Raw genomic sequence first — 27,118 nt, forward strand, 5'->3', positions numbered from 1 at the left:
AATACGTGTGTACGCACATATTGTAGAACGATAATTTTATTTTTCTTTTTCTATACTAATACATGAAGTAAATGTGACAATATAATATACATTTGACTCAACAAAACAACATAACCATCATTTAATTTCGTCAGTAGATTTTGGTCACTTTTCAAGTCAGAAGTATTCCTATTATATAACGTTTATTCGTAACGTACATCATACATGCACATGTAATCTCATTATTTAACATATTATATTTTTGCAAGGTACTGTCAGTACAAAATATAAGTACATTCATATTTATAAAAGTACAACGTTTACTTGCCGTCGAAAGACGGAAGAAATAATGTTTCTCTTAAAACATCTCATAAAACATCAGAGCAAGCAAGAATTTCGATAGCGTACTTTGCATTTCAATCTAATCTTAATTATCATTTGTTGACTTTAACTTTTTATCTATTTATTAATTTTGCCATTTTGATTACTCAAACTCTTTCTTTTTTTTTTTACTAGCTTGTAAACAACTAGCTTGTAAATTATGAAGATATAGAAAAGCACAAATCATCGATTTTTATCGATGACAAGGTAATTAAACGTATGTGACAATTTTTTTAAAAATCTTCTCGAAAAACTTGCCCGCGCGGAAGATCCTAAAACCAGTCTGGTAAAAGCGTCAAATCCTTAATCTTACATACATGTTAATACGTACATCGAGTTAAATTACTGCGTTACAGATAAAGTGTACAATTCGACGCTTTATGCATTTCCAGGTATTGCACAGGGTAGAATACAATATTGTTTAATTAAGATCGTATCGAGCATTTCATTAACTTAGGAAATACCCAGAAATCCTCCATAATAGATACGAGAATTGTAGTGTACTTTATGCGTTGGTCAAAACAGATCAGGTACCTCATTAAGTTTCCAATCGACGAATTGTACGTTTTACCATTAATTATCTTACGTCTAATTCTCAAGGAATGGCTTACGATTATCATTGACATACACTTCGAAAACAGACATTTCAAATACCAATCGCCACAACAATGGAGAAAATGTAGCATAACCATCTAATTCCCATAAGCATCAACAAGTGTCATCTTCTATTTATTCTATAATATAAGCAAATTAGTAATTTACATATTCAGATGACCTGTAAAAATTCTAGTGAGCAGTTTAGCATCTATTTCACTGTGTTGATTTATAACAATTTTCTATCTACGTTCCATCCTTTTGATTATTTTCATGAAAATATGAATTTGAATGAACATTCATAATCTAATAACGAAATATGGTAAGAAATTAGTAACTTATAATAAAAATAGCAACTTCTTGAAATCCACCAATTTCATCCACCAATAGAGATAAAAATTAGTAAAATTTAGCATGTTTTGCATCGTAACCTGAGCGATGGGAATTGGAAGGTTACAACAGTAATTGAGTGCATGTCATAGCTTTTCGTTAAATGAGCGCGAGGACTTATTCAAGGTACCAATTAGCTTCTACGATTCTTGCGATGGCTGTTCGTGCTTACTTTTATCACTATCGCTATACATGCGAAATTGTATGTAAGATGGAACGGATTTAAAAGCAGTCGTAGGTAAACGTCTCGACTTCTTCGAGATATAGTAAACCTTCATATAAAATAACTAACCTTCGCTCGCACCAAAGGCGAAGGCAATAATCAAGGGCCTCATGACAAAAACGATCCTTGTTCAATTTATCGATCTTTTGCAATAATACTACGTGTATAATAATGCATTTTAGTAGTCAGAAACAACACTCGCAACATGGAGGAATCGACATTATAAAAGATGATTTATATCTCGACTTATTGTCGATTGAAAATTGTTCTTCTATAATTTCATAATTTAGATTGTGTAATATAAGGAATATTTCGCTTGAAAAATTTGCTATGTATTGAGCCAAAGTTAAAGATGTTAAAATATTCTTCACTTTTCTGCAGAGAGGACAAACATGGACAATGATCGTTTTTGATAGTGTGAAATGAGAAGTGTGATATTGGCGAGTTTTCATCGCAAGGGAGTATGGTATAACAATATAGCATCGCGTTTAAGTCATTCGAATCATCGCTTTCGCGTTATCGTATTTAGAGTATAATGGAAGTCGCAAACGAAACGAATAAACATAATCCATTATACTTTATGGACACTATGATGTTGGTACATCCTTATACATATTTCCATATAACATCAACAAATGTGAATTCAATGACGTAACCAGGGGGCAGTGGAAGGATTTGAAGAATTTTTAAGTAGTGACAAACATCCGCAATGGGATTATAACGAGTGTACATTTATCGTACGTATGTCGATAGAGGAATATAGATATGTTTTGCGTGCAAATACATACGATCTACCATGTCTAAACTTTATATTTCCTATATTAACGACGTTCGAGTACCTGCCAACAGTTTCCCAGAAGCTTTGAGTTCCCTAGCTAGTGGTTACGCTAATGGAATGTACCCGCAAATTTAGTCCAATTGGATCGGATTAAGATACTATCGTGAATCGAGTGCTTCAAGTAAATTCCATCAGAGATTAGTAATAGTTTGTTTGAGCGTCGTAAATAATGCACTTACTGCTATTCAACACTGTAGCGATAAAATAATATAAAAAAAAAAAAAAAAAAGGAGAAGAGAAAAACGGCGATACATGTTTCGACACGAGGAATTTTTCTCAGTGGAACTCGACGCCAATGTATGAGTAGAAAATGCTGTGCACATTATAGAATTGCAATGGAATTATTACATACAAAATTTCAAATGGAAATAGGTATTTTTCATTTTTGTACGTAATTATTCTTTCGCAAATGATTCTCATTAACTCTTTGCAACGTAATTCAACGAGACAACGCGTATCAATTATAATTGAATCACATTGTAAAAAGTGAAGTCGAATTGATATTGGCAGCAATCGTAGCGCAACACTCTTCTTTCAGCTTTCGCGATCTCTAACAATGGAAACCAACAAAAGTGAGGTACCACGGTAATATCACATCAAACGATCTCTCATGGAAACGTTTTCTTTATCGTGAATCTCTGCTCGTCTAATTATACAAATCATTTGCAAGACTCGCAGTCTTGGGAAGAACTGTCTGAAAGAACGTAGCGTAGGAACACCAAGACACTTAACGAATAAAATACAATAATCGTCATATACGCCATTGTATCAACTATTTCGTCATATTAACAATTCTCAAAAAGATCTCGTCTTTTTTTTCTTCTAACATCTCTATTGTATAGTTTCAACAGGAAGTATTTCGAATTTAACACGTTCACTGCACACGATGCACATTCGAGTCGGCACATACTTTTGGATTATGTATCGTATCGACTTGAATGTGGCACATGAACTAAAAATCTCGAAATTATGAAAAAGTTTTTCGTAATAATTGGTATCTATTAAACACATATGTAATATAATGAGAATCAAATCTGCAGTGAATACATTAATAACTTCGAAATTACTAATAACGTATCGAGTTTCGTGTGAACATACCCAAAGCTTTTCGTGTATGCGGGCAAACAGCAGTTCACACCGAGAGCACGCTCCAGTATTAGCGGCAATCGTCGCACGTCCGTCGTCAGCAAAACGGTTCGTAATTGCAGTATTTTGCTTCGATTCAATTTAACGACTCGCGCAACTTCATCCATACGCGAGTGCACGGGCGATCTGCGATTATCGATTGATATCGATCATTGGACGCGACCAGCACTCTAAAAATCGATAATCGAATAAAATCGAACATATTCGATTATCGGGACGATTTCAAAGCGTCGCGAGATTTGCGCAAAGATTAGTTTGCCGGTAAAACCGTTAAAATATCTCGCAACCATAAGCTTGTGAAACGTTATTTCACATAACGTGAAATTGTTAGCTGTAAGTGGGTAACCGTATACGAATAATAAATTCAATATCAGACGGTCGTTTTCGAAAAATCTTAACCGACGAGTCTGCGTGTTTAATAATGAATATATCTCGTGATGGTAGTCGCGCCGTTGTTATTGTTGTTGCTGTGGGTGTCGTTATTATTGTTGAATATCTCACGACTGCTCAAGCTGGACATCGTACCCGATTCGGACGCCTCGTTCATCACGTCTGCAGCCAAGAATCAATCATTGACCAACTGTTTCGGAATCTTAGCAGAGCAGATGAAGATAGTACATGTGTACGTATATCTCTTGTACATGTTTCTAATTGCTATAAAATATTAGTTGCATATAATATATCTTTTCGTGGAAAAAGTTCAAGTATTAGTTCAAAACTTCTTGTTTGAGTTTAACGGTTTATTTAAAAATAAAATTTCAAACTTACGGAGCCTCGTGAAGTTGGCTGAAAAGCAAATGGCGGGAGGTCATAATTCAAACGGGTTAATTTCTGTCACGGTTCTTTCTATTGTTAAGCAATTACTGTTTCAGATTAGAAATTTTAAAGGTTTTCTTGATTTTACTTCGATCTGCTCTACTATATAAAATATAAGGTATTAAGGGTGCATTACGGTGCAACGTGCAAATAACAATAACACGTAATCACGTAAATCAAAGGATATAAATAAAAAGCAACTGTTGGTTGTATTAAAAATAAATTTATATTTACAAGCGAGGAGAAAATAATAATTACTAATAAAACGTTTTATAAGTCGTAAGCACAATGGGACCGGAAACAAATGCATGATAAATCGATTGCTCGAATCTGCGATATTTATTACGATCAGATTCAAAATGTGGTCTGGAATTCGTTTTGCAAAATAAATGTTATAAATTATCTTTTACTAAGTACCTATGAGCGTAACGTTTTGAACAGTAAACGGCCGTTAGTATTGCAACACTGTTTCTCGTATTATGTACAATTTCTTTTTCGGCAAGACACGGAACAGATACCTTTATTTGTATGCAAATTATTTTACGGTTAAGCAGTATCGACTTGAATTGGCTTGAACCTTTCATGGAAACGTTAAGAACCTCATTGTCAATTTTTTACAAAATTGTACTTGTAGATATTGCCACAAAGAAAACTACTTGTAACTTGTAACGAAACGTATATAGGAAATTAGGAAAGATAGCATTAAATGATTATGTACAACGTAAAGACATATGACTAACAATTTTACCGTATAAGTTAATATCTTCCTTTCTATTAACTAAAACAAAACTAACTTTGGCAGTCGAGTCCAAACAATGGACTACGTGCGTGTCGCGTCTACACGTACGTTTCTAATATTCTATCATATAGGACACAGTAAATTTGGCAAGGGTTACGATGCACATAGGAGCACACGTGTTCTTGTACGCTGAAAATGCTGTGAATGGAATTCTTGCGATAGCAATAGAACGTAAACGTGAACAAAGAGATAAAATCGAGACGGTCGAAAATTAAGTCATTGTAACAAAAAAACATTGTAACAAAAGATTACGAAAAATTACAAGATAATAACTTTCTCGAGTGACGCCCGATACATACTTGACTGGAAAACTTATTTAATAAATTAATAACGAAATGGGACAACGTAATCGTTAGGGATTTTTACGTATCTATTACATATACTGGTAACACTGCTTAACAGATCGTACGTTGACACAGTCATCTGGATATTCCGACTCATTAAAACTCTACATCATATAACGTAACATATCACTACGTAACAATGATACACTGCTTATTCAACTGCGCATCTAGAATATGAAAATTTATAGTACGTAACTATATCGTTTGAATATACGCTAAAAAGATAGTTGTTGACGTGATACGATATTAGAGTATCATGCTCATGCAGAAGACACTTTGAACATGAAAACGTCTTGCAACATGCATGTACAATAGAAAATCGATGCTATCGGATAGAGCGTCAGCAGCATATTTTAAGTGTTCAAGAATATAGCTTTTTCCTTCCTTCTTATTTCTTATCTCTTATAAAGTAAATCTTAATAATCGATTTTTTCGACTTCGTTCTTACGATAGTTTCTTATTCCGAGAAAACCGAGAATCATGACTACAATATACGAAGGCTAAATAAGGAACATGTGTGAAGATTTTGCGTTTTCACGATATAACGCAGCAACACTTTTGACACTTACTTTCCTTCCCAATGATATTGTCCTTATAATTTTCTATATCAGAGTTACATGCTTTGAGTTTGAGTTTAATGTCCTCTGTATTATCATTGCTACTTTGATTTTGTACAAAATCACTTCTTGTAATTTGTTGTGAAATTATCATTTCACACTTGCTACAACATCTTGATATTTCTGTTTGCTTGCTACTTGCATCAAAATCTTCTACATTTGTACATACATTTGTCTCATTACACTTGTTCTGTTTTGATTTTATGTTCTCTGCCTCCATATTCTGCAATCTGTCTTCTCTTTCACTCCTATGGCGAACTGTCCTTTGTTCTGTTTCTGCAATAACTTGTAATACTTCAGAAGTTCGTTCATCTGCTAAAGTCGTCTCCGAAATTATACTTCTACTTTTAATACTTGTCTTATCAACTAGTGCATCATCCGCGAGTGCACGTTGATTTTTACTATTATTATCCTCTGTGCTTTCTAATGTATTTATAATTTGATTTAAGCATTTCTCTCTATTTTCAAGCATTCGTTCCTCGTTCATTTTACTCATCTTACCGTCAGTATTAAAGAGATTTGTACTAACCACCATTGCACAAGAATTCTTGTCTGGTTTCGTTATTAGCTCACTTATGTTTTGCAAATAAACGCTCTCGTTCATTCCTATTTTCTTCGTATTTAAGCTCAGTCTGTTGCTCTCGTCGTCTGTTTTATCGCAAAGTTCATCCGACTTTCCTGAACTGAACGCTTCGCCGCTCAAGCTCTTTGTTCGGTCGTCCGAGTAAGTGCTTAGTTTCTTATCCGAATAGTCGCTATACTTGTCGTCGTGTAAGTACACGGAACTCTCGTTTGATTCGAAGTTACTAGCATTTATTATTGATATCCTTGGTATAATCAAATCGGAAGGCAAACCCTCAACACCATTCGGCGGAGTTGAATCCAAGGACGATCGTTTGATAAAATCTCCAAACGAATGATATCCTTGTTGTCCTTTGCTCTGAACCCATGCTTCGGTTAAGAGATGCGATCTCTGCCAGGACAGGTCGCTGTTACATCTGTTCGTCCTTACAGACCATACGTTTTTACACTCCTCGGTATTGGGCCACGAGTGTAAGCAGCAGTCGCTAGGGCTTCTTTTGATATCAGCTGTATCTTGATCCGCGTCCATCGCCTCTTGTTTTTTGTTCCGAACGATCAGTTCTAACTTGGATTTTAAGAGAGCGGGCGACACAGCTGTGTCTAAACGTCTGGCAAAGTTCGACGTCTGTACAAACTGTGCCATGGACACGTTGTTCATGTTATCTATGTCTACGTCCGGGAGTTCACCCGTGGCTGATATTATAGCATTTGGACTTGGACTGTCCATGCTATCTGGGGTATAAGGATCATGCTTAATGGGTGCTGCGTGCAACAGATTAGTCGAACGGTCCGTGTAATTAACCTGTCCACTAGCGCAACTACTGTAATCAGGCAACATGGATAACAATTCCACATAATTGCTTGGCACTCGAAAGCAAAACTCAGGTGCACTCGACAAGCTGCAGCAGTTTATCATACCTTCGTCCACGATGAGATTAGCCCTCAAGTAGACTGGCTGCAAACGGGAAAAAATGGACGATCCTTATGTAATATCGTGCATCTCTATGAAGAAATGGAGAGGGATATTCTTCGTATGGTAGGACTCTATAAAAAGTCTAACTAACATTAATGTAATTCGGGGAAACAACATGATAACAAAGTACTTTTGATACGATACTATAGAAACATGGTGCTAAACGTTTGGTAAAGTTCACTGAAAAGTATTTCACGTTGGCTACAAAAATGGGTATCAAACTCTTTTCAATCTTATGCATGATCTTTCGAACGAAATTTCATAGTATCAGGGCATTATAGCGATAGAACGCATACCTGTAATGACCACACAAAATATACTTAACTCTTTCTGATGGCAACGTGTTCAAAATACTATATATACAATTATGAAATCGGGAGTCGTTAAATAAGTGATTTTCAAAAGTGTTACTATACTGAAACGAACTACACTGGCAAGCCTCTATGTAATCATAAATAGAGGAGTGAGATATCAATAGAAGTAGAGGATATATGGAAAAACCAAGATAAAAACAGGCAGACAGTTGATAGATAGGTACCTTAGTGCTTAGAGATTCATTCGAAACTCCAGAAAAACAGGCTGCACCATAATTAAAAGAATGAATCATCAGAATAATAACTAGGAAGTGTGTAAATATATTCACCCAGCATAGTAATTAAAAAAACTAGTACCTTTCTTCTTACATTAGAAAAAAAAAGACTCTCTCACCTTATGATCGCCCATACAAGTTGTTGGCCCTATTATTCCATATTCCATGGCATCCGGCGATGATATCTGAAAAATGATAGTAATCGCGTTGCATAAAAGACTATTTGTCTGAAAGATACGCGTTTAGAAAAAATGTAAATGATATTTCGTACATCTTGGACTAGCATTTTAGCGGTAGGACTCAGCAGAACACGATCGCACCAAGCCGGTACTCTTGTTTGCATATAATTTGATCCTTCATTGATATCTTCCTCAAATGGGTAACTGGGTACAAATTTAATCGGAAATTCAAATAATCTTCCATCAAAGTCTTCCAGCTCTCTGTCATATTCACGTAGCTACATAAATATTGGTAATTTCATTATGGTCTTCCTAATCGTCAATGCAATATTATAAGTAACATTATACAACGTAAAGTTCGAACAACGAATTACTTACCCATTGTCCACTATTTTGCACAAAAACATTCTGATGCTCGTAATAAGAAAATTCTTTTTTCCCTAATGTTAATATGAGATCATCGTCTTTATTATGAAACTGCAGCTTCGAAATACTTCCTTTGTTTGATAACCTTCTTTCTTGAGTATCTTCCGTAAGTTTCTGTGTAAAAGTAAGAGTACAGATTATTTTTATTCTTTTGTACTACTGCAAGAATAACATCATTGTCGAATTTTCTCGTACTTACTTTGATTACACCGGCTGTGTCCGTTCTAAAATTAAAGTCTCCAAATAAAAAGTATGGTACATTTGAATATTTATCATTATGAAACCTATCTAATGTATGCTCGAGCGCTCTTCTACGCGTCTTACTGTATACGGATGGAAACTGAAAATATATTATCAGAATGGGTAAATCATAGAGTTATCTCATAATACAAGATAAAATCACTTACTGTTTCCATAGCAATGAAATTACTGGCATCGTGAAATAAATGTATGTTTATGAGATCAAAAACTGTTCCACTAATACTCCATCGCGTTCTCAGAAATCCTTTTCTGGACCATTTACATTCTGGAAAGAATTCCTGAGGGAACTTTGCTTTTTCTTTGGTCGTGACTGCTTCTATATTACCAGAATGAATCTCCTTTCCATCCACTGGTATAAAAGTACATTCTAAAATTATAATAATAACTTGAGTTACATTAATTCGCTCAGGCACTGTAATATTAATCTATCAATCATTGTACCTTGGAAGTCCCATAATAAAACTTCTTTCAAAGATTCATGCACAAAGTACAAATTTCCAAGGGCCTGAAAAATGTTAATATTAACATAATTATGTGTAATTACTACTAAGAACGTATATGATAATATATATTTTACAAATACATAGTTTTTGTATTTTACCTACCGTAAAATGTTCAGCAGATGAATAATCTTCATCCAAGAATACCCTAATTTTGTCAAACAGCCTTAATTCCTCCGATGACATTAGTAACCTGCAACAAATAGCTATATTAAACTAAATTAAGCTTTACAAGAAACACAGAGGTCTCTCTATCCTGAACTTTTCATAGTAGCTTAAAGATCTGTTATATTTTCAAACACTTTTTTTACATTGCTCCCCTATGAATATCATTCGATAAATTCATCTTTTGAAGTAGCTCACTCAACCATAGAGTAACGCGTGATCATCTATTTTTATCCCTTTCTGCCACTTATGCGTTAAATCATTCAATATCGTGATCAGGAAAACCTATCAGTCTTGGTATAATTTTTAAAAGGCATACCTCCCACTGCATTTTACTCCATACATCATACTCCATAAATATTTCATATATAAGCCAAGCAATAATATTTAAACAAATATTATCGCATAGACTAGCAACTGTTATCTCATTAATCTGATTAAAGAGATCAGTCAATGGAAGCCTTTCAAGAAGCTTTACTTTAACAAGATTTTCTGGAATATCTTTAACATCCTTAATACAATATATGTAATCATTGCTGACTGTGCAGTAGACAAAGCTCTAAAAATACGAAAAGAGATAACAAATTACCTAACAAAGTCTTCCACCTGCCTGGTGCTGTGCTCATAATTTTTTCCACCTACTTCTTGGCAGTGCAGTGCAATAAATTTTGGATCCAGCCTCAGTATAGTCTGAAAAGCATTCTCCGTGAATGTAAATACCCGTTATATTTACGCAATGACAACGCATGTTATCTGTAATACTTACAGATAAAAATTCTTCCGTCCAAATTTTCAACATCATGCTAGGCTGTAAAAAGGACACACTTTCGTAATCTTGATCAAAATTCCAATCGAACAAAGGGATGCCTATCATTTATCGATAAAAAAGATCGAAAGAAATTTAAAAACATATCTTCATTCATATATCGCTTATATATACGCGCAGAAGATCAACTTTAAATCTTAAACAAAAACCAATCTAGGGCTAATGTCATCGTTCTTATTATCGCTTAATGGAAAAGCGTAATTCGGATCGATCTAAATTCACGCGACTAACAAGAATCTACTATTATGGAAAGTCGTTGATAATATCAACGCGATTCTGCGCGCGTTAGCATTGCAATTAATACGTGCGGGATTGCGGACAAGATCGTGAAGCTTTACGGAGCGAGAAAAACAAGGGAGAAAAGCGATGAATGAAGGAAGAGTAGTTGTAAATAGCGGGTAGGAATTAGTAGTGTATTATCATCTATTATCGTAGCGTCGTACGAAAGACGCGCGAAGCAGCTAGCTTTGAACAGGCGAAAAAAAAAAAAAGACTGGAAAAAGAAAGAGAAGACGACGAAGGAAGGAGACAAGCAGGCCGTGCCGCGTTTGAAGGTAAATCGCGGGGCACGATCGATCGATCGTTCAGGGTCGGTGTAACGGCGGAGAGGAACGCGAGAAAGGAGAATGCGAAAAAGTCCGGGAAACTCACCTCCTCGAAGATACTGCCGACGTTCGCAGTGACCAATAAGACAGGAACGCCGTTACCCGCCATTCTTCAATGTGTCAAGAAGGGAAAGTTTTGAATAAAGCCTCGCTGTTGCCCTTGAAGAGAAAGAAGACGGATATCGGGTGGCGTAGGACGATCACGAGGAGAACGTAAACGTCGTAAAATAGATGTAAGATCGGTGCAAATGACTGTCAAAAAGGGATCGACACACGAGTCGAACACACCGCACTGCTTCGAGAGAGTGTCGCGAGACCGTCGAGCACGTCGACTTTGGGTTTCCCGTTGACACGAGCACTCTGATCGAGTAGTCAGGTTCGAAGAGAAGTCACCCCCGGCCAGGAAAGGTCCGCGTGTCCGGAGGAATCAACCCCTGTGCCGAGGAGTGGCCACGGTTTCGCGCCGTGCACCGGTCGCATCAAACCTCGCACTGCAAATACACATTATTAATCGAATAACGCGAGGCTCGTTCGCGCACCAGAGGGAAAAGTTGTGTGTGCGGTAAATATATCCCTCTATCGGCCAGAGCGAAACCACGCCTACTGCAGACGTCAATAGGCAGTGCCGTAACGTAAGTCACAAACGTAAACGCTGCGCGAGTGGAAACGCCGGGCCCCGACGTCTAAGCGACGCAACCACGTTACTATTTCTTCGTCTGTACTTCCGCGATTCACTCTTGGTCTTCCCGTTCGTCAACACGCTGCTCTGTGCTATGTTAAGTCTAATGCAGATTGAGAGACAGTTATCCATAAACATGTGTAGTATCAATCCACATGCGTTGAAAAATCCACAAAAAAGTGCATGTACGTTGTGCCTGGCGATATCGTCCGATCGTCAGCAGGCAGTGTACATACATATTAGGCTTAACCATGAGTATCGAGACATTGATACTTGCTATAGATCGAATGCTATTTATTATAAATGCCTTATAATAAATTAAAATATTAAATTAAGTAGAATTTATTGGATTTTTTCAACGAATGTAAGCAATAGGTGTCCTAATACTAGCAATCTGTCAGTCTGGACTAGGCTTAACTCTACACCATATAACGCCTACGCTTATAAGAAATCACTCTTCTCTTTAGAAGCTTTCGAGAAACTGGTCGAACCTCGCCGCGATTCCGGATCTCCGATCTCGTGAATCCGCCTGATCTAGATTACACGCGGATCGAGCAACCGGTTTATTCGAATATTTCCTCACGATTTAACCGGAAGAAATTCCGTCATTCTCACGTATGATGTAGTGGTCTATCGATTCTTTAATGGAGAGAGCCGTGATTTTCGTTTCGCACGGTAGACTAAACGATCGATTACAATCAAGCGATTACAGAATTAATCCGTGACCGAAAACTTTGAAGAAGTAAACGATGTATAATTAGTCGAAACCAATTGGAGCGAGTTCCGCGCGATCGATAAATTTGCAATTGTTTCGCTTCGTTTTCTGGCAGTCCTTTGCTCTGTGGTACGCGTGTTCAGTTATCGAGAATTGTTAAAAGCGTCGCGATAATCAACGGGACGGAAGTTCAGATAAGGGTACGCGTGCGCGCGACTCGATGCTGCAGGCTGTGAACGTCGCTGGAAATCTGCAATTCTATGATATCGCGCAGCTGGAAAGTCCCATTTCATTTATTCAAGCTTCTTAACATTATCATGCAACAAATATGAAACTTTGGAAAGCGTGGTATATCTCAAGAATCTCGCAGTGAGAAAATAAATCAAAAAACCGGGGGAAAAATTCGAGAGATTGTGAGAGTGAAACGCAAAGCGATGCGCATACGACTTGTACGCTCCTGAGAACGATTGTCGGAAACGATGTTCCAGCTGCGCATGAGAAGGGCGAAACGCACGCGCTCTTATGCTCCGTTTACGCTTACACCTTTTATCTTTTTTTTTTTTTTTCTTCTCAATTTTCTTTTCTTTTTAGGGATCTCGAATGCTGTTCGAATGCATGGATAGAACAGAGAACCGACGTCAGAAGACGAATCGAGGCGCGTTCGTCGGATCAACGAAGCGTGTGCGTTTAACTACGAAGAAGAAACGAAGTCAGGAGAACGGAGAAAGAGGAGACGTTCGGTTAATTACCGCTCGACGTGTGGCGTTCCCAGCAATTATCATACGAACACAGAGTTAGAACAAACGCGGTGTGTCGCAGCGTACGATTCGGTTTTCGACCTGACGCTGCACTTGCATCGCGTTAACCTGCTCGTCGACAGTGCGTGACGCCCGCTCCGCTAGAGTATCAACACCGCGAGGCGACAGCCAGTTTACGTCCCGTAAGCCGATCCGCCGCGCCGTCAGCGTGCTCCCCTCTCGTAAGATTCTTGCGATTCGTTTGTTGTCCACGGCCAGATCACGAAATTATCACGTCTATTTTCATCGCGAACGTCCGCGCCTCCCGAATCGACCAATTGTCGATAACGGGCACGATATTCTCGAGAAACCGAAATCTCTGTTTTCCACGTTCTACCTTTGAAAATTCATTGGATGTTGGGAAGAGAGAGGAACACAGAGAGGATCGATGACACCATCGACGACCGCAATTGCGCGTGATTATGAGGAAAGATCGAGGGGTGGAAGGGGTTGTGGTATTCAGAGAATCGAGTATCGATATTTGATTCGACTGTCCATTGGTTGTTAACACGGTCAACGCGGTATCTGACACTGGTGATCGATAAAAGATTTTCCGTTCACGTGGTGTCACACACCGATGGTCGTCGTATAGAGTATAAGAGGGCTGAGAATCATAGTAGCGTAAGTCGGGGTTTTGAAAATTTGAATGTACGTAGTCACATACAGCGACCCACAAAAGTATTTGAACGCTTATAGAAATCTTTTAACAATATAAGATGAGTTGCGAAAAAAATAATAGAACACGCAGATATATATTTGCTCTATGTATTGTTACGAGCTTGTAAAATTTTAATCCTAAACAATATGATCCGAGTGAATGGAAAGTCGGTTTCGCGTTAGCGTTAACCCACTTAGAGTCAGCTTTACATTAATGCAATGTTTCATTTGTAATTTCCTCTTAGTCGTTTAACATTAGCGAATTCTATCAAATTTATATCGTGACTATGGAAAACAATTCCAAGAATTGGCTCGATATTTATTTCATTACGTTCTTCCATTAGGTCCTAGAATTCTATCAAGTTTGAAGAAATTCAAGTAGTTTATGACACTATGATAAACTCTATATATTTTTTTTCTTACGAAAGAACTTCTTCTTATACCTCTGGTTTACAATGGACTTCTGTAACACGTCTATTATTCTGGCGCATCTTGCACAATTCTTTCGCGAAACAACTTCATTTACACGTAACTTTCACGCATTATTTAATTGCGTGGTTCTTAATGGGTTAATAAGCGGGTGTCGTTTATTGTCACTTTTCAGATATGGCCATGGTCATGCTATCGTTCGTAGTAGCGTTGTCGTTGATGACGGCCTTCGCGAACGCCGAGAGCATCTTAATGACAGAGGTGTTCGTCATTCCGATCAGACCAGAGACTTTCGACTGGAGCGGCGACGGTAAGAAGGTTACTCGATCGCGAACAATGACACCGATGAGAGTTTGCATAGCGTTTATATTGCGCTGTTACGGTTACGCGCAGGAACCGCGAAACGACGAGCATACAGAAATAACCGGCTCGAAGAGGGCCAAGCGAACAGAAAGCAGTTTTCGGTCGTACACCCGTTAACTTGGTTCATCAGCTGAAAGTTAACGCGCGTCATTCGTGTCTTGTTTCGAATAGCAATCGAAATCACGGCCTCGGAAACACCGAATATCGCGTTGTGACCTCACAGCTGACGTTGTCACGTGTATATCGGTACTTTTTAGCGCGACGTCATCGGAGAATCGCGACCTGTACGGAGCACACCAAGACAGAGACGAAATTTAGCGACTCGAGACATCCCTTGGTTTATCAGTGAAAATTATTAAATCTTTATAAGATACACGTAGGAAAGAAGAACTTCAAAATGTCGAAGCTTAACCATAGTGAACTGTTAGCAAATTATGAGCATAAAAAGACAATATTAATATATAATAAGAGAAAAACATGTCGATTTATTTAAATCTTTATTAAAATCACAAAAGAAACTTTATTCCATCAGCTCGAAAAGATAGTTGTAGTGTGTCATGATAAATAAAGAATGTATCTGATGAAAGCCATCCCAGGCCATCAGAAATAATAGAGCTTTTCAAAGAGCAATATAAAAGTAGTACAAAGAGTGGAAGACAGTAGGTCATAATTTGCTGAAAAAAATGGGCTATTGTATTTATATCTAATGCAAATGGATACACAATATGTATGTATTGCATAAGATACATAATGAGATTCACAGTGAATTCAGAAAGTTTCTGGTAATAATCCATTAAAATATTTAGCTCTAAAACGTTGCGAAAATAATCAAACTTTGGAACTAAAAGAATCTTAAAACTACATTCTCAGAACCACATTAATAAGTTTGATGATTAAATTTATTGCGAAATCGGAATCTATAAATTAAAGATGCCTTCAGACAGTGAATAATATTGTGAATATTTCAAAGTTGTCAATGTCATTATAATATTAACATTATAACATTAACATTATAATATTAACATTATGATATTAAGATATAATATTACAATATTGTATTGACAATACATATTGATCATTTTAAAGAACTTTGAAATATTAACAAATATTGGTAGCCTGAGGACATCCTAATGAGTCATCATTTTACTAAATTGCCGAATTTAGTAAATTTCATTTGTGGTCCATTTTTATGATTCACCATTTAGTCATATTATTCATAAGAATCGAAATGTTTCCCGCGTCCCTTCCCGGAAAGTGCGATTTGTCCGATCGAGGATAAGCACATTGTGCGCGCGATTACTCGGAATCGAATTATTCAGAGGCTATGAAAGCCGAGTAGGCACTTTAACCCACAGATATTTCCGAATGACTAACAAATCGTACGATTCGTTCCTCGTTTCAGCACGATCCGACCAGTTTTCGTATCAGCCCTCGTTGCTAAATGCGCCTGATCTTCCTTCCTGGATTCATTACACGTACAGCAAAAGGGATCATCGCGGCTTCTTGTACGGTGTCGCACCCAAGGATCGCAAATACTTCCAGGTGATTCACAGCGGAGAAATGTCAGACACGTGTTTCAAACTTTCGCTGTTATTCAATCATGTTACCTTCAAGTTTAATATACTTTTCTTTCATCGAAATTTGCGCCTAATTTTATTACTAATCGTTGTCTGAATAAATTGATTTCAACGTGAGTAAGAATTTATTCAGATAAAAATTGATTTACGTTATATCAGGTACATCGCACGAAGTAATACTATTGAACGTGAAATATGTTTTTAAGCCTCATTGTTCAATCGTTGTCGCATGAACTTGTCCTTTCATCTTATCCCTTTTAGCTTGTCCTGGGTAAATATTTAGTCGAAGAAATACTATATACCGGTGGCAGTAAAAGTATTACCGATGATTTTCAGCTGGAGATCGTAGGTCTGAACAAACACACTTACGAAACCAGATATAAGGTTCTGGATATGAACGTCCTTGAAAAGGAAAACCTGACCAAGTACGAGGTCCATTTAAAGATCGATAATTTAAACGTGGAGGACATGTTCGACCGCAATAGAACCGAAGAGCTCCTCGATATATTTAGGTTTGTCGATAAAACTCAAGGAAAGACGAGCCTCGATACTATACTATTTCCAATACGTTCTATGAAGCGCCTGATCAAGCTTTCCCTTTCCTTTTTTTTTATTTACAGAAAGAGATTGTGGAAAAACGCGATGGACTTGTACGTGACTTTTCTGGCGTCCGCCGTCGAACTCGGCGCTCGTTTGCCTCTGAAACCGAGCGAAGGTGAAGGGTGAGTTTTCTTTGAAAAGCGAACAATTTTCGACGGAGGAGAAACTAAAGCCAGATGCAGACGAACGATTTTTCTTCGCGCGTTTCCGCAGCGAGCATGCAACATTAATTATTATATATGTAGCAAATCGCGGATTTCTATGGAGATTCATATCCTTGAGAATATAACTAAAATGATCCTTGGTGGAAAATTTATTTTACCCGTTGAGTATTATATTATAAGAAGCACTATACTTTGAATATTTTATATATTTTACAGGAAAATGTATTGGTACATACTCTTGTTTTTTTAGTAAAGCGCTCTTAATTTATTTTTTATATTTATCTCATTGCAGTGATATCAAAGTGCCCTTAAACGATAGGAAATTCAATATACTTTGATCTAATCACTTAACAATGTGCCAATATTTTTTCTAGCTACCGTATATATTTTTCTGCGATATCAGAAATTTAAAAAACGATTATTTACAAACTTTCATAGATTCGTCATTTATTTTAAAGACACGTATCTTCGAAGGTAATAAAAATTGTCTTTGTGTATGTTAGCCACCAAGTGACATCAAAGTCAGGAAATTAATAAAAATTAATAAAAATAGACTCGTAATGTTTTTCGTGGCCTTTGAATACTGAGCCGCGACTTTTGTTTCCACTAATACTAATACGAAATGCATGTATTTCCCTATATAATCCAGTGGACTGTTGAAACTCGCTCGTCTGCATCAAGCCGAATTGCAAGATTTCGTCACGAAACGTTTACGCGATTGCGTTACCGTCGCCATCATGATGATTATCGAACAAGTCAATGGGATTCAGCGTGCTCGCTTCGATATCGCTGACGTATAATCGCCCGATCAACGGAAAACAACATTGTGACGCGCGTCCCACACATCCTCCGATTTTTTTTCAAATGGGTAATTGCCACTTCCTTTGCCACTGCATATCGTTCAATGTTGTTATCGTGACGGCAAACATTATGCTCGATCCAAGGAAAATCTTCTATAGTCCGCCGCTATGAAAAATGCACGCGTCATTAGAGATACTCATCTATGGTAGCATTTGAAAGACCGTCCCATCAGATATTCGCATTTTCAATAGGCTATTGCGTAACTACTTCAAATTGCAACTGATTTTGTTTGGCCAGTTCAATTCGTTATATGATCTTTTGTCGTAAATATATACACTTCCATACATAAGTATTAGGACACTTGCAGATCTTATAAAAAGACATGATAATTCATTCAAATTATTAGAGAGACACGCGTTCGTGCAAGATTCGGTGTAGAAAAAACTTGTCCACGTTATTTGTAAGAGAATTATAGGAGAATAATGCATTAATGGCCATAATTCGTTGATTCTAAATTTTATTACGCCATTAAAATCCGACGTCGTGTTAACACGACGTTTCATTTGCAATGTCCTTTCAGTCAATTTACATAATATATTTCTGTTTTTTGATATTATAAAAAGATATTTCAAGGATTTGATGAATATTTTCCTTTTTATCGCTGCCCCTTTGTATACTGGTTCTTTTACACAACTTTACACTGGAAAAAATTGCTTATGACGTTTAGTTAGCGTTTATAGCCTCGTGATAAACTGTATCTTTGTCGAATATAGAAATATCTGTCCATTTCTGATTTCTGTAACAAGTTTCAAAATCTGAATCTATATATACAAGAATAATGTCTCACACGCATGGTGTTCGAATATTGGTGCGAGTTACTATACGTGGAAAACTAAACGAGCTCGTTCGTTCGAATTAAAACGTGAATCGCGAGGAAGCGCCTTATCGCTATGACAATCGGCGATGATTTCCAAGAAGTTTACATGTCACTGTCATCGTCTCTTTATTCTCTCCATGTTCTCGTTAAATCCTAATTATCTTGCACGTTGTCGCAAATAAATAACAACCGCTACTTGCTTCGTCGTAAAACAATCATTTATTTATTTCTAATCAATTACTCGAGTAACCGCTAAGCCTCTATCGCTTCTCGTTCATTGCGGTATCATTTCCGTATTTTTATCTCACGCAAACAAAGAGATTTTTGGTCATAATCGCAAGGCTACGTGCAATTATCCAAGGGACAACTTCCTACAACGTGTTAAAGGAAATGGATGATATTTGTAAGGTGTAATGTAAACATCAACTTAATTTTACGCTAAAAATACGCTAGTAACTTTCGAAATCGATACTTTTGACGTGAATATTTCCAAGAGAAAGACAGTTCTGACGGTAAATAATAAAAACTATTCTGCTGGTAAATAAGATATTTAATAATTTGAATGTGGCTCTCGTGCGAGGAACAAAAAGCGTGATGTGACATACCTTCTCCGCGTGTTCTTCGTTCGATTTCGTTCATTTACCTCATACTGAGAAACATCTGAGTGAAATGGAAAGAAACGTTTGTCAGCTGGTCGGCTGATCTGTATTTCTACATAGCTATCAGCGTATTCCCAGCGTATTTTAAATCGAAAGATAAGCCTGGAACGAGATTTTTCTACGTAAACTCTCTTCATTGTCTTAATGTTTAGAATCACACCTTGTAAATAATTTTCTTTCAACAGCTCGTGCACGTGACGCGTCAAGATTCTCATAATATATCAGGAAACACTTACGAATCTTCAAATCGCATTCGAAGCTCGTGCAAGTGGAAAATGAATCGAGTCGATTAGTTGGGATCGCATCATAGATTCAACGTTGCATTTCGTCGATTCCCTGAAGCAGCCAGTCACTTACAAAACGTGTCCTTCCCGCGCTGCCAATCACTCGATCACTCGCTTATTCAATAACAGTACATACACACGTATACACATTTATGAAAGAACATACGGATAAACGAACGTGGTTGGTGGAGGCTACGAAACGGCGTAGATTAATCGCGCGAGTTTAATGTTGTATCAGCTGTATCATAGCCGTTTAAGTAGGTTGGTAACGTAAGTGCGCCGCGACATCGTTAGCGCGCTCGCTCGAGCTAACTGAATGGCTTCCGGCCTGCTTACTGCTCTCCTCCATCGTACTCTCAAGTCTCAACCTTAGCTTAGACGTCAACCGCGCCATGCCTCCCGCTGCATAATGCAGCAATGCACCGCGGTGAAAGTTCGTCATTGACATCCTTCCTATAAGAGAATTATGTAAACGAATGCGGTCAAAGAATCATTCTGCATCGTTTTATCGTGTTTTGTAAAATACGAGCGCATCTTGTCACGCGTCGTGCGTCGAGGTTGACGAATCTAGTGCGAGTAGTTTTTTCAGATTGCAGCATGTGAAGACCACAGAAGAGAAACACACAAGTGCACGCTATTCCACAAAATTAGCTCTGTGCGGTCGGCATATTTTTCCGCTGTTACTACCAACTATCGAAGCAAGTTTATAGTAATACCTGTATTAAATATTTCGAAACATTGTCGATTTTTGAGCTGCTGTAACACTTCTTCGAAAAAGATCGTACAACGGTCTATCTGGACTCGTTTCGGTCGACCGGATTCTTCTCGAACGCTCGTTTATATTAGATAGCGCGATGTAAGCTCGTGCACGGTTACGTGCCGTGCAAGGGAAAAGAGAACATTTTCGAGAAAATCCTTCCTATAAAATAGGTGGCAAAGGAAAATCTTTGTTTCTTTGATATTGAATCGTTAGCTTTCATCGATCGCGAGACGACGGCCGAACGACAATTCATGAAAAATAGTCTTTTAATTTAAATAGTAAACAGGAAATTTGATCTTAATTAAAAGCGTATTGCGGTGTCTTGGGGATCATCGGCCGATTGCGATGTATGGAAATTACTGCTGTTAGCAGGCGGGACTATCCCCGACTTTTGACCGAGATAACGGATAACGGGAAGCTATGCATAGCTAAGAAAGTTGTGACGCAATTTGGAACGCTAAGTGTACGACGTGTCGTGGAACACGTACACAAACGTCGCAGGTGGTTAACCGAGGAAATGTAAAAAGACTTAAAATCATTCTTGACGTCATATAGTCGCGGTGCATTACGATTACGGTGGACGTGTGTTCTGATGACATGTCGTTCTGACGAATGTGTCAGAGTAATCAAATAGACTGATTCACGAAAGTATTTGGACATTTATTGTACATAAGTTCTGTGTATGTGTCGTATGTGTTATATAAAACATTTTGACATTTCATTAGCACTGTAACGCTGACACGATCGTATCAATAAGATTTGGAGCCAATCTGACGATGTACATACGCTATGAGCTGTTCGAAAGCCACATTGATCAAGTCTATAAATTGAAAAGTACAGAAAGCTGACGATGTTAATTAAAACGCTAAACTTCCCTTGAATGTTACTATCTTCTAATTATTTTCCCTAAAATAAATGAATTTGTGAATAAGCGGCAAGTTATCTTGTCCCTTGAGAATTGAACGTTAATCGCGTGCTTGATGTAAAATCATTGCGGTAGTAAAATTAAGAAATTAACAGAAAGTACAGTTGATTGTAAGTTTAAGACCGATAGACACAACGAAAGTAACAAATCTCTGCTTGTGGACGCTACGTCCAACTAAAAGCGTCCAGACACAGACGTCTGACGTTCATAGGAAATTCCATTTCAACCAGCAATAAAACGTGTACTCTTTTCTTCTCGTGCCAGAGTCGTCATAAGACTAGGAAGTTCAATGCCATTCTCGCAAGAGCTGAACGAACTCCAGGAAGAAGTGAAACCTCTATGGAAATTACCGTTTTGTCCTCGAGATTTTAAGAGGACCAGCGTCGAGCGGCTTTTCAGAGAGGCGGAATTTGCGCTGGATTGGTGCTCGTTCAGACTGGTAAGTTTCGTTTATTGTAATTGAACAACCTACGTGACCCGTCAGAAATTCATGAGATGACGAACGTGTATCTCAGGTCGAGCAGGAACAACAGAGTTTGCAGCACGAAAGCGCGAGACGAGGACCGAGCATGAACGTATTGGATTTACCAGCGTCTGGTATTTCCGAGCACACGGAGTGGCGTTGGGCCAGGTCGACCAAAGCTAATATTCCCACGAGAAGTTACTTCGAAGAAATTGCAACCACGATCTTCGTCCCGGCGATACTGCTCCTTGTATTGGCCGCTTTATTGAGCACGGTGCTGTGCCTCGACAGAGAAAAAATGTAAGATCTTCTCATTGTTGAAGATGATAAGAAAATTTGGACCGCAACAAGTATAAAAATTAAAAAATATTCTTTAGACGAGTATGAAAATAAATTTCTTATTTAAGAATGAATAAATCATTCAGATAAGGAGATACGGGAAAGAAGTGGTTAGGATCACCGGCTTTTCCCGTGAACTCTACATTCAAAATCTGGATAGTCGAATGCTCGATATTCATGCTCTTTCGTTTTTGGCGAGATCGATGGAAACGCGGGCTGTATATCGGAGGAATGTCGGCTGAAATATTTGTAATTCTATACGAAGCACGTGCTCGAGAAATAAGTTCCGACGTATAGTTGTGCGAGCAACGAGCATAAGTGGTAGGGGCGCCAAGAGCAGTTAGAGGGGGCTGCTACTACGACTGGTTTCATTCATAAACAGCTACGATATCTGGTCAAGTAGTAACGTGCTGGACGGTACGATCGAAAATACGGCCACGGCGAATCGCGTGCCCGATAAGCACGAACCACGCGTGTACATTCGTATATTCCGTAAGTATCGTTTCTTATGCACGGAGATCAACCGATCAAACATATTTGAATAGCCATGTCAATTATTCCATCAATCATTAGTTACATTTTGCTTTAGATGCAAAGGTCAAAGGATAAAAAGTGAAAGAGACAGGGAAATTTTCAACGGTGGTGTACGCGAATATTTGCGTAACGGGTTCGATAAATAAGGAGAATTCGCGCGAGCCAGCGTTAACGAGATGTTTTTAAACAGAAAGAAACAAGCGATTTTTCGCTGGAGCGTGCACGTTGTAGCAGTGACGAGTATAAATAGAAAAAGGTTCAGTATATCGCGACCTGTGCTTCGTGGCGTACATCGATTATTATGTACACAGTTCACTTATCGTTGAAGTATACCAATGGCGCGTATCGTTGCTCCAACGAGCTCTCAGCCACGGTTAATCATTGTATGTCAAGCCACGGAATCATTCGGGGCAAGAAGAACACACGTACTTGGTACGTGATGTGCGTCGCTAATGCAATAAAAGCGTGCAAGCTATATACACAGCAGGCTTGGACAAATTCTATTTGAAATGAAGATGAAAAATAACGTTTAATCGTTTCAACTACGTACTTTAGAGACTTCAGGGAAAGTAAGTTTTCCGTTGACGCATTGTTGTCGGGACACGTTTTCTCCGATTTGACCCTGTCAGTATCTGACTATGTAGCGTTAAGATCGAACAAATCATTTTCAAATAATTTTCCAGTTATAGAAACTTACCTTTCTGCAATGGCGTTCCACTTTCCGGTTCGTTTTTCTTCGACGTGTAAAAACTTTCCCTTAAGAAGAATTCTTTTGACATAACGAAGAACTCTAAATATATCGCACTGATTCTATTATCATGGAGAAGTCACGATGGACCTATTTTGCTCCAGTTACGAGAATCGCGTGTTCCGAGATAAAGGGATGTGTTGCGCGGGTAAGTGATAGCACAAAAAAGAAAAGAGAGAAGGAGATCGTTCTTTACGCGACATCTACCATCTACCCGTGACGCAACGGAATTACTCGTTAAATCAGCTTTCATCGACCAGGAAATCGTCGACTAGATTGTTGTTAATTAGTTGCGCATCGCCTCGTTTAGCGGTGTGTTGACAACACTTCCGTTCGAAACTGAACGTGCTAATAGGCGAAAATCTAACGCCATAAAGACACAAACTAACGGGATCTATTTATAAGCGGATGACCCTGACGATCGCGTCACCGATTATTCGCGCTTCTTGCTGCAATTGCTCTCTACCTATGACCTTTACTCGGCTGAATTTAGGTTTGGTAAAGTACATTTCACGCACTTTATGTCCAATTGTATATCATAGTTTCGAAGTTCCTAATGGCCACGCGATGATAAGGCAAATGATCAATCAGACTCGGCGAATGATGAAACAATGTATTCTTAGCGAACGATTATTGTTAAAATTGCTAACCGTTCGCAATTATTATACTGCAGAGATGTACACAAGTTGATACTTTAATGAACACAACTGACGTAAGTCTCGTACAAAGTGATTTGAAGTAATTTAAAACCCCTTTATTTATGGAAATCATCTTTAGTTGAAGAGATCGCAACAATAAAGAGGTAGATCTAATCATTAAATTGCATTTATTGAAAGAGAAAAGCTCTCAGTTGGTTTTCGTTGGTTTACTTGAATTGGTAAAAAGTGAAACTGCCTCTTTATTACATGCAACAGTCTCTTTGATTGATAACAAACATGGCTTTGTTGAGGATTACCATTCTTCGTTCCACTTCTGATGTATCTTTTGTTGTGTCGGGATATTGTCGTAAAAAATATCGTGCCTGGAATCGCAAAACATCTAAACCGCATATTAGTATTCAAGGGTGTCGCAGATCGCAGCTAGTGATCCACGCGCGTGATCAAGGTAATTGCCATCAAACTCCAGATAATGCGGGTTATGTGAAAGCAGTAATAGGACATTCACGTCATCGTAGATATGACTCACAAAAAATGCTCCGATAATCTGTGGAGTTTACTGAAAACGAACGATAAATCAATTGGTTCGATGTTTACACGATTCTCGTAGATCGCTGAAAAGCGTTCCTTCTCTTCTCTCAGCATCATACACCCCTTCATATCGATATTAGGTATTGGGTCGTAAGATAAATTTATTTTCTTCTTATATTTATTATATGAGCGGAGAAAACGTGACGAAATGTACGATAGCAAATAAAGTAAAATTTGTTAGAATCTTCCAGTAAACAGAACAATAAATTTTTTTATAGGCACGATCCTGAGTCAGAACAATATTTTTACGAATTGTTTAACATCTTTCTTGGCAAAAGACAAAGAACCAGGTATCCCTACCTCAATTTCAGAAGGTTGATTCATTCTAATGAATTCATACTAATGAACTTATCAGTCTTATTATAAAATTTCTTACTAGCGCTTGTCAACTATTTTCTAAAATAGTATTATCCTTAACATAGCGTACTTTAATAATACTTACTAACAGCTTGTTCTTAACAACTGTTCATTAAAATCGTATTACCTTCAATAAAAGATACGTTTTGATCTGCTCTAATAATTTCAAATACTCGACGCAACTATTAATTAAAGTTGTAGTAGTTTGTACAAAGTATACTTATATGATCCACGCTAACAATTTCAAATAACTATATTAAACGCGCGTTTCCTTGATCTCATAACGCAGTATAAGAGTATATTAAAAACTCATTTAATGGATATGTGTAACATTCCTCTTGTTTGCTTTGCAGCGAAAAAAGGGAAACTTCGACGGGGGAAGGAGTTAGCAACAACAACATACAAATGGTGCAGTACGCTGCCATCGAAAGGGGTACCTTAAAATCGCTCTCTGCTCAACCATCCAGCCCTAATGATTCCTTGATACCAAGCCCTAGGTACTCGTTCATAATTTAAGATAAGAAATATAATGACATACGAAATAGATTTTTCATTATATGTCTCAAAAGCAATATCTAAAAGAATTTTTTAACTAATATTGTGTATAAACGCACGACGAGTAAAAGAAAATGATACATTAAATAAACATTATTATATAGTTATATAATATTAGTTAAAATTCTTTGAAATATTGCTTTTGGAATATAAAATGAAAAGTCTATTTGGCTAGAAACTCACATTTTAAGGATGCTCTTATATGTTAGCCCCAAATTCTATATTTTAGTCTTTGTTAGCCCTAAATCCTATCTTGAAATGGATATATATTTCCAGGATTTCCAACGAACGTTGCAATCCATACATTCGACCAAATCCACCACCTTATACTGGACCAAGTAATTTGTAAATATCGAATGCTTACTTTGATTCTTATTGATATTGATACATATATAATTATATTAATTTTTCAGAGCGGGAATTCGGGCAGATTTCTGACTACACGAGGAGCCAGCAAAAACGTGGTTTTGCTGAATTAATAACGATTTACAATCGTAACTACGAGGAGAATCGCAAAATCATTGAAACTGGCTCCGTATTATCTGTTGCTTCGTAATTTGATATGGGTAACATGTATTACATATATTGGTTTAAAATTGCGTAGATTCGATAAATTGCACAAAATTACGATAGTAACAACATATCTTCTATTATACAAAGAAATCTCACTATTAGTATGGCACTAATTAGTACATATGTAAACTTAATATTTATTTATGAGTAATGTATATATATATTTAATATTTATATTCATAGTTTTAGCTAGTTTTTATGCTAGTCATCTTAAGTACAACGGTACTACAAGCAATGTTAATTGATGAAACATTTTATTTAATAACCCAGTCACAGAACTACAATATGTACTTTTATTCAAAATTTTCCATAAAATAAAAAGAACTTGCGAAAATTCATGCATTTCATTTACATACATTATGCTCCTATACAAAATTTCTATGTAACTGAAAATTTCAAACAAGCTTCGTAACAGTAAGATTTAAAAATTCTGGGAAAATAGCGTCAAAATCCAAAATTTGTGAAATGGAAAGAAAAAATAGGGTATTTTATTAGATGAGAAAAGCAATATGCAGATTTTTAATTACTTAAAAATAAATTACTTAAAACTTTTAAAAAACCTATTACATTATTAGATAATATAAATACTTAATGATATTTCGATAATGAAATATAGATACATACATACATAAGATATATTAAAATGCAATATAATAACCAGCTATGGGAGCTTGGTAATGTATAGAGGCAACTAATTGTTCTGACCCTTTAACCCTAGTTAGTAAACAGAGTATTGAATACTTCATTAAATCAAAGTTATTCTTATTTCTGTTATACATATA

At 37.3% G+C, this 27,118-nt stretch overlaps 2 protein-coding genes across 5 annotated transcripts; one reads left to right on the top strand and one right to left on the bottom strand.

The window, feature by feature from the left end:
- Positions 1 to 165: 165 nt before the first annotated feature.
- Positions 166 to 11,419, bottom strand: LOC117209888. Its single transcript, XM_033452342.1, has 12 exons — positions 11,280 to 11,419; positions 10,569 to 10,610; positions 10,392 to 10,492; positions 9,743 to 9,830; positions 9,579 to 9,642; positions 9,284 to 9,504; positions 9,076 to 9,216; positions 8,829 to 8,990; positions 8,543 to 8,728; positions 8,391 to 8,456; positions 6,080 to 7,664; positions 166 to 4,103 (listed from the first exon to the last, which is right to left on the bottom strand). Exons 1-12 carry the CDS (start codon positions 11,340 to 11,342, stop codon positions 3,967 to 3,969), a joined length of 2,856 nt encoding a protein of 951 aa, XP_033308233.1. The 5' UTR covers positions 11,343 to 11,419; the 3' UTR covers positions 166 to 3,966.
- A 304-nt stretch (positions 11,420 to 11,723) lies between these two features.
- LOC117209891 (epsilon-sarcoglycan) lies at positions 11,724 to 26,620 on the top strand. Of its 4 annotated transcripts, none has more exons than XM_033452345.1 (12): positions 11,724 to 11,947; positions 13,219 to 13,606; positions 14,686 to 14,820; positions 16,276 to 16,415; positions 16,787 to 16,962; positions 17,071 to 17,172; positions 21,785 to 21,959; positions 22,036 to 22,283; positions 25,070 to 25,141; positions 25,562 to 25,705; positions 26,040 to 26,108; positions 26,177 to 26,620. In XM_033452345.1, the coding sequence occupies exons 3-12, from the start codon at positions 14,688 to 14,690 to the stop codon at positions 26,199 to 26,201; spliced, it is 1,284 nt and encodes a 427-aa protein (XP_033308236.1). In that variant the 5' UTR covers positions 11,724 to 11,947; positions 13,219 to 13,606; positions 14,686 to 14,687; the 3' UTR covers positions 26,202 to 26,620. The 4 variants fall into 4 exon arrangements, with proteins under 4 accessions (XP_033308236.1, XP_033308237.1, XP_033308235.1 ...); XM_033452346.1 differs by having other exon boundaries at positions 11,724 to 11,865; XM_033452344.1 differs by lacking the exons at positions 11,724 to 11,947; positions 13,219 to 13,606 and adding an exon at positions 13,616 to 13,840.
- Positions 26,621 to 27,118: the final 498 nt, after the last annotated feature.

Source organism: Bombus bifarius, unplaced genomic scaffold (genome assembly GCF_011952205.1).
Source record: "Bombus bifarius isolate JDL3187 unplaced genomic scaffold, Bbif_JDL3187 scf7180000008194, whole genome shotgun sequence".
In the NCBI taxonomy this organism is placed as follows: domain Eukaryota; kingdom Metazoa; phylum Arthropoda; class Insecta; order Hymenoptera; family Apidae; genus Bombus; species Bombus bifarius.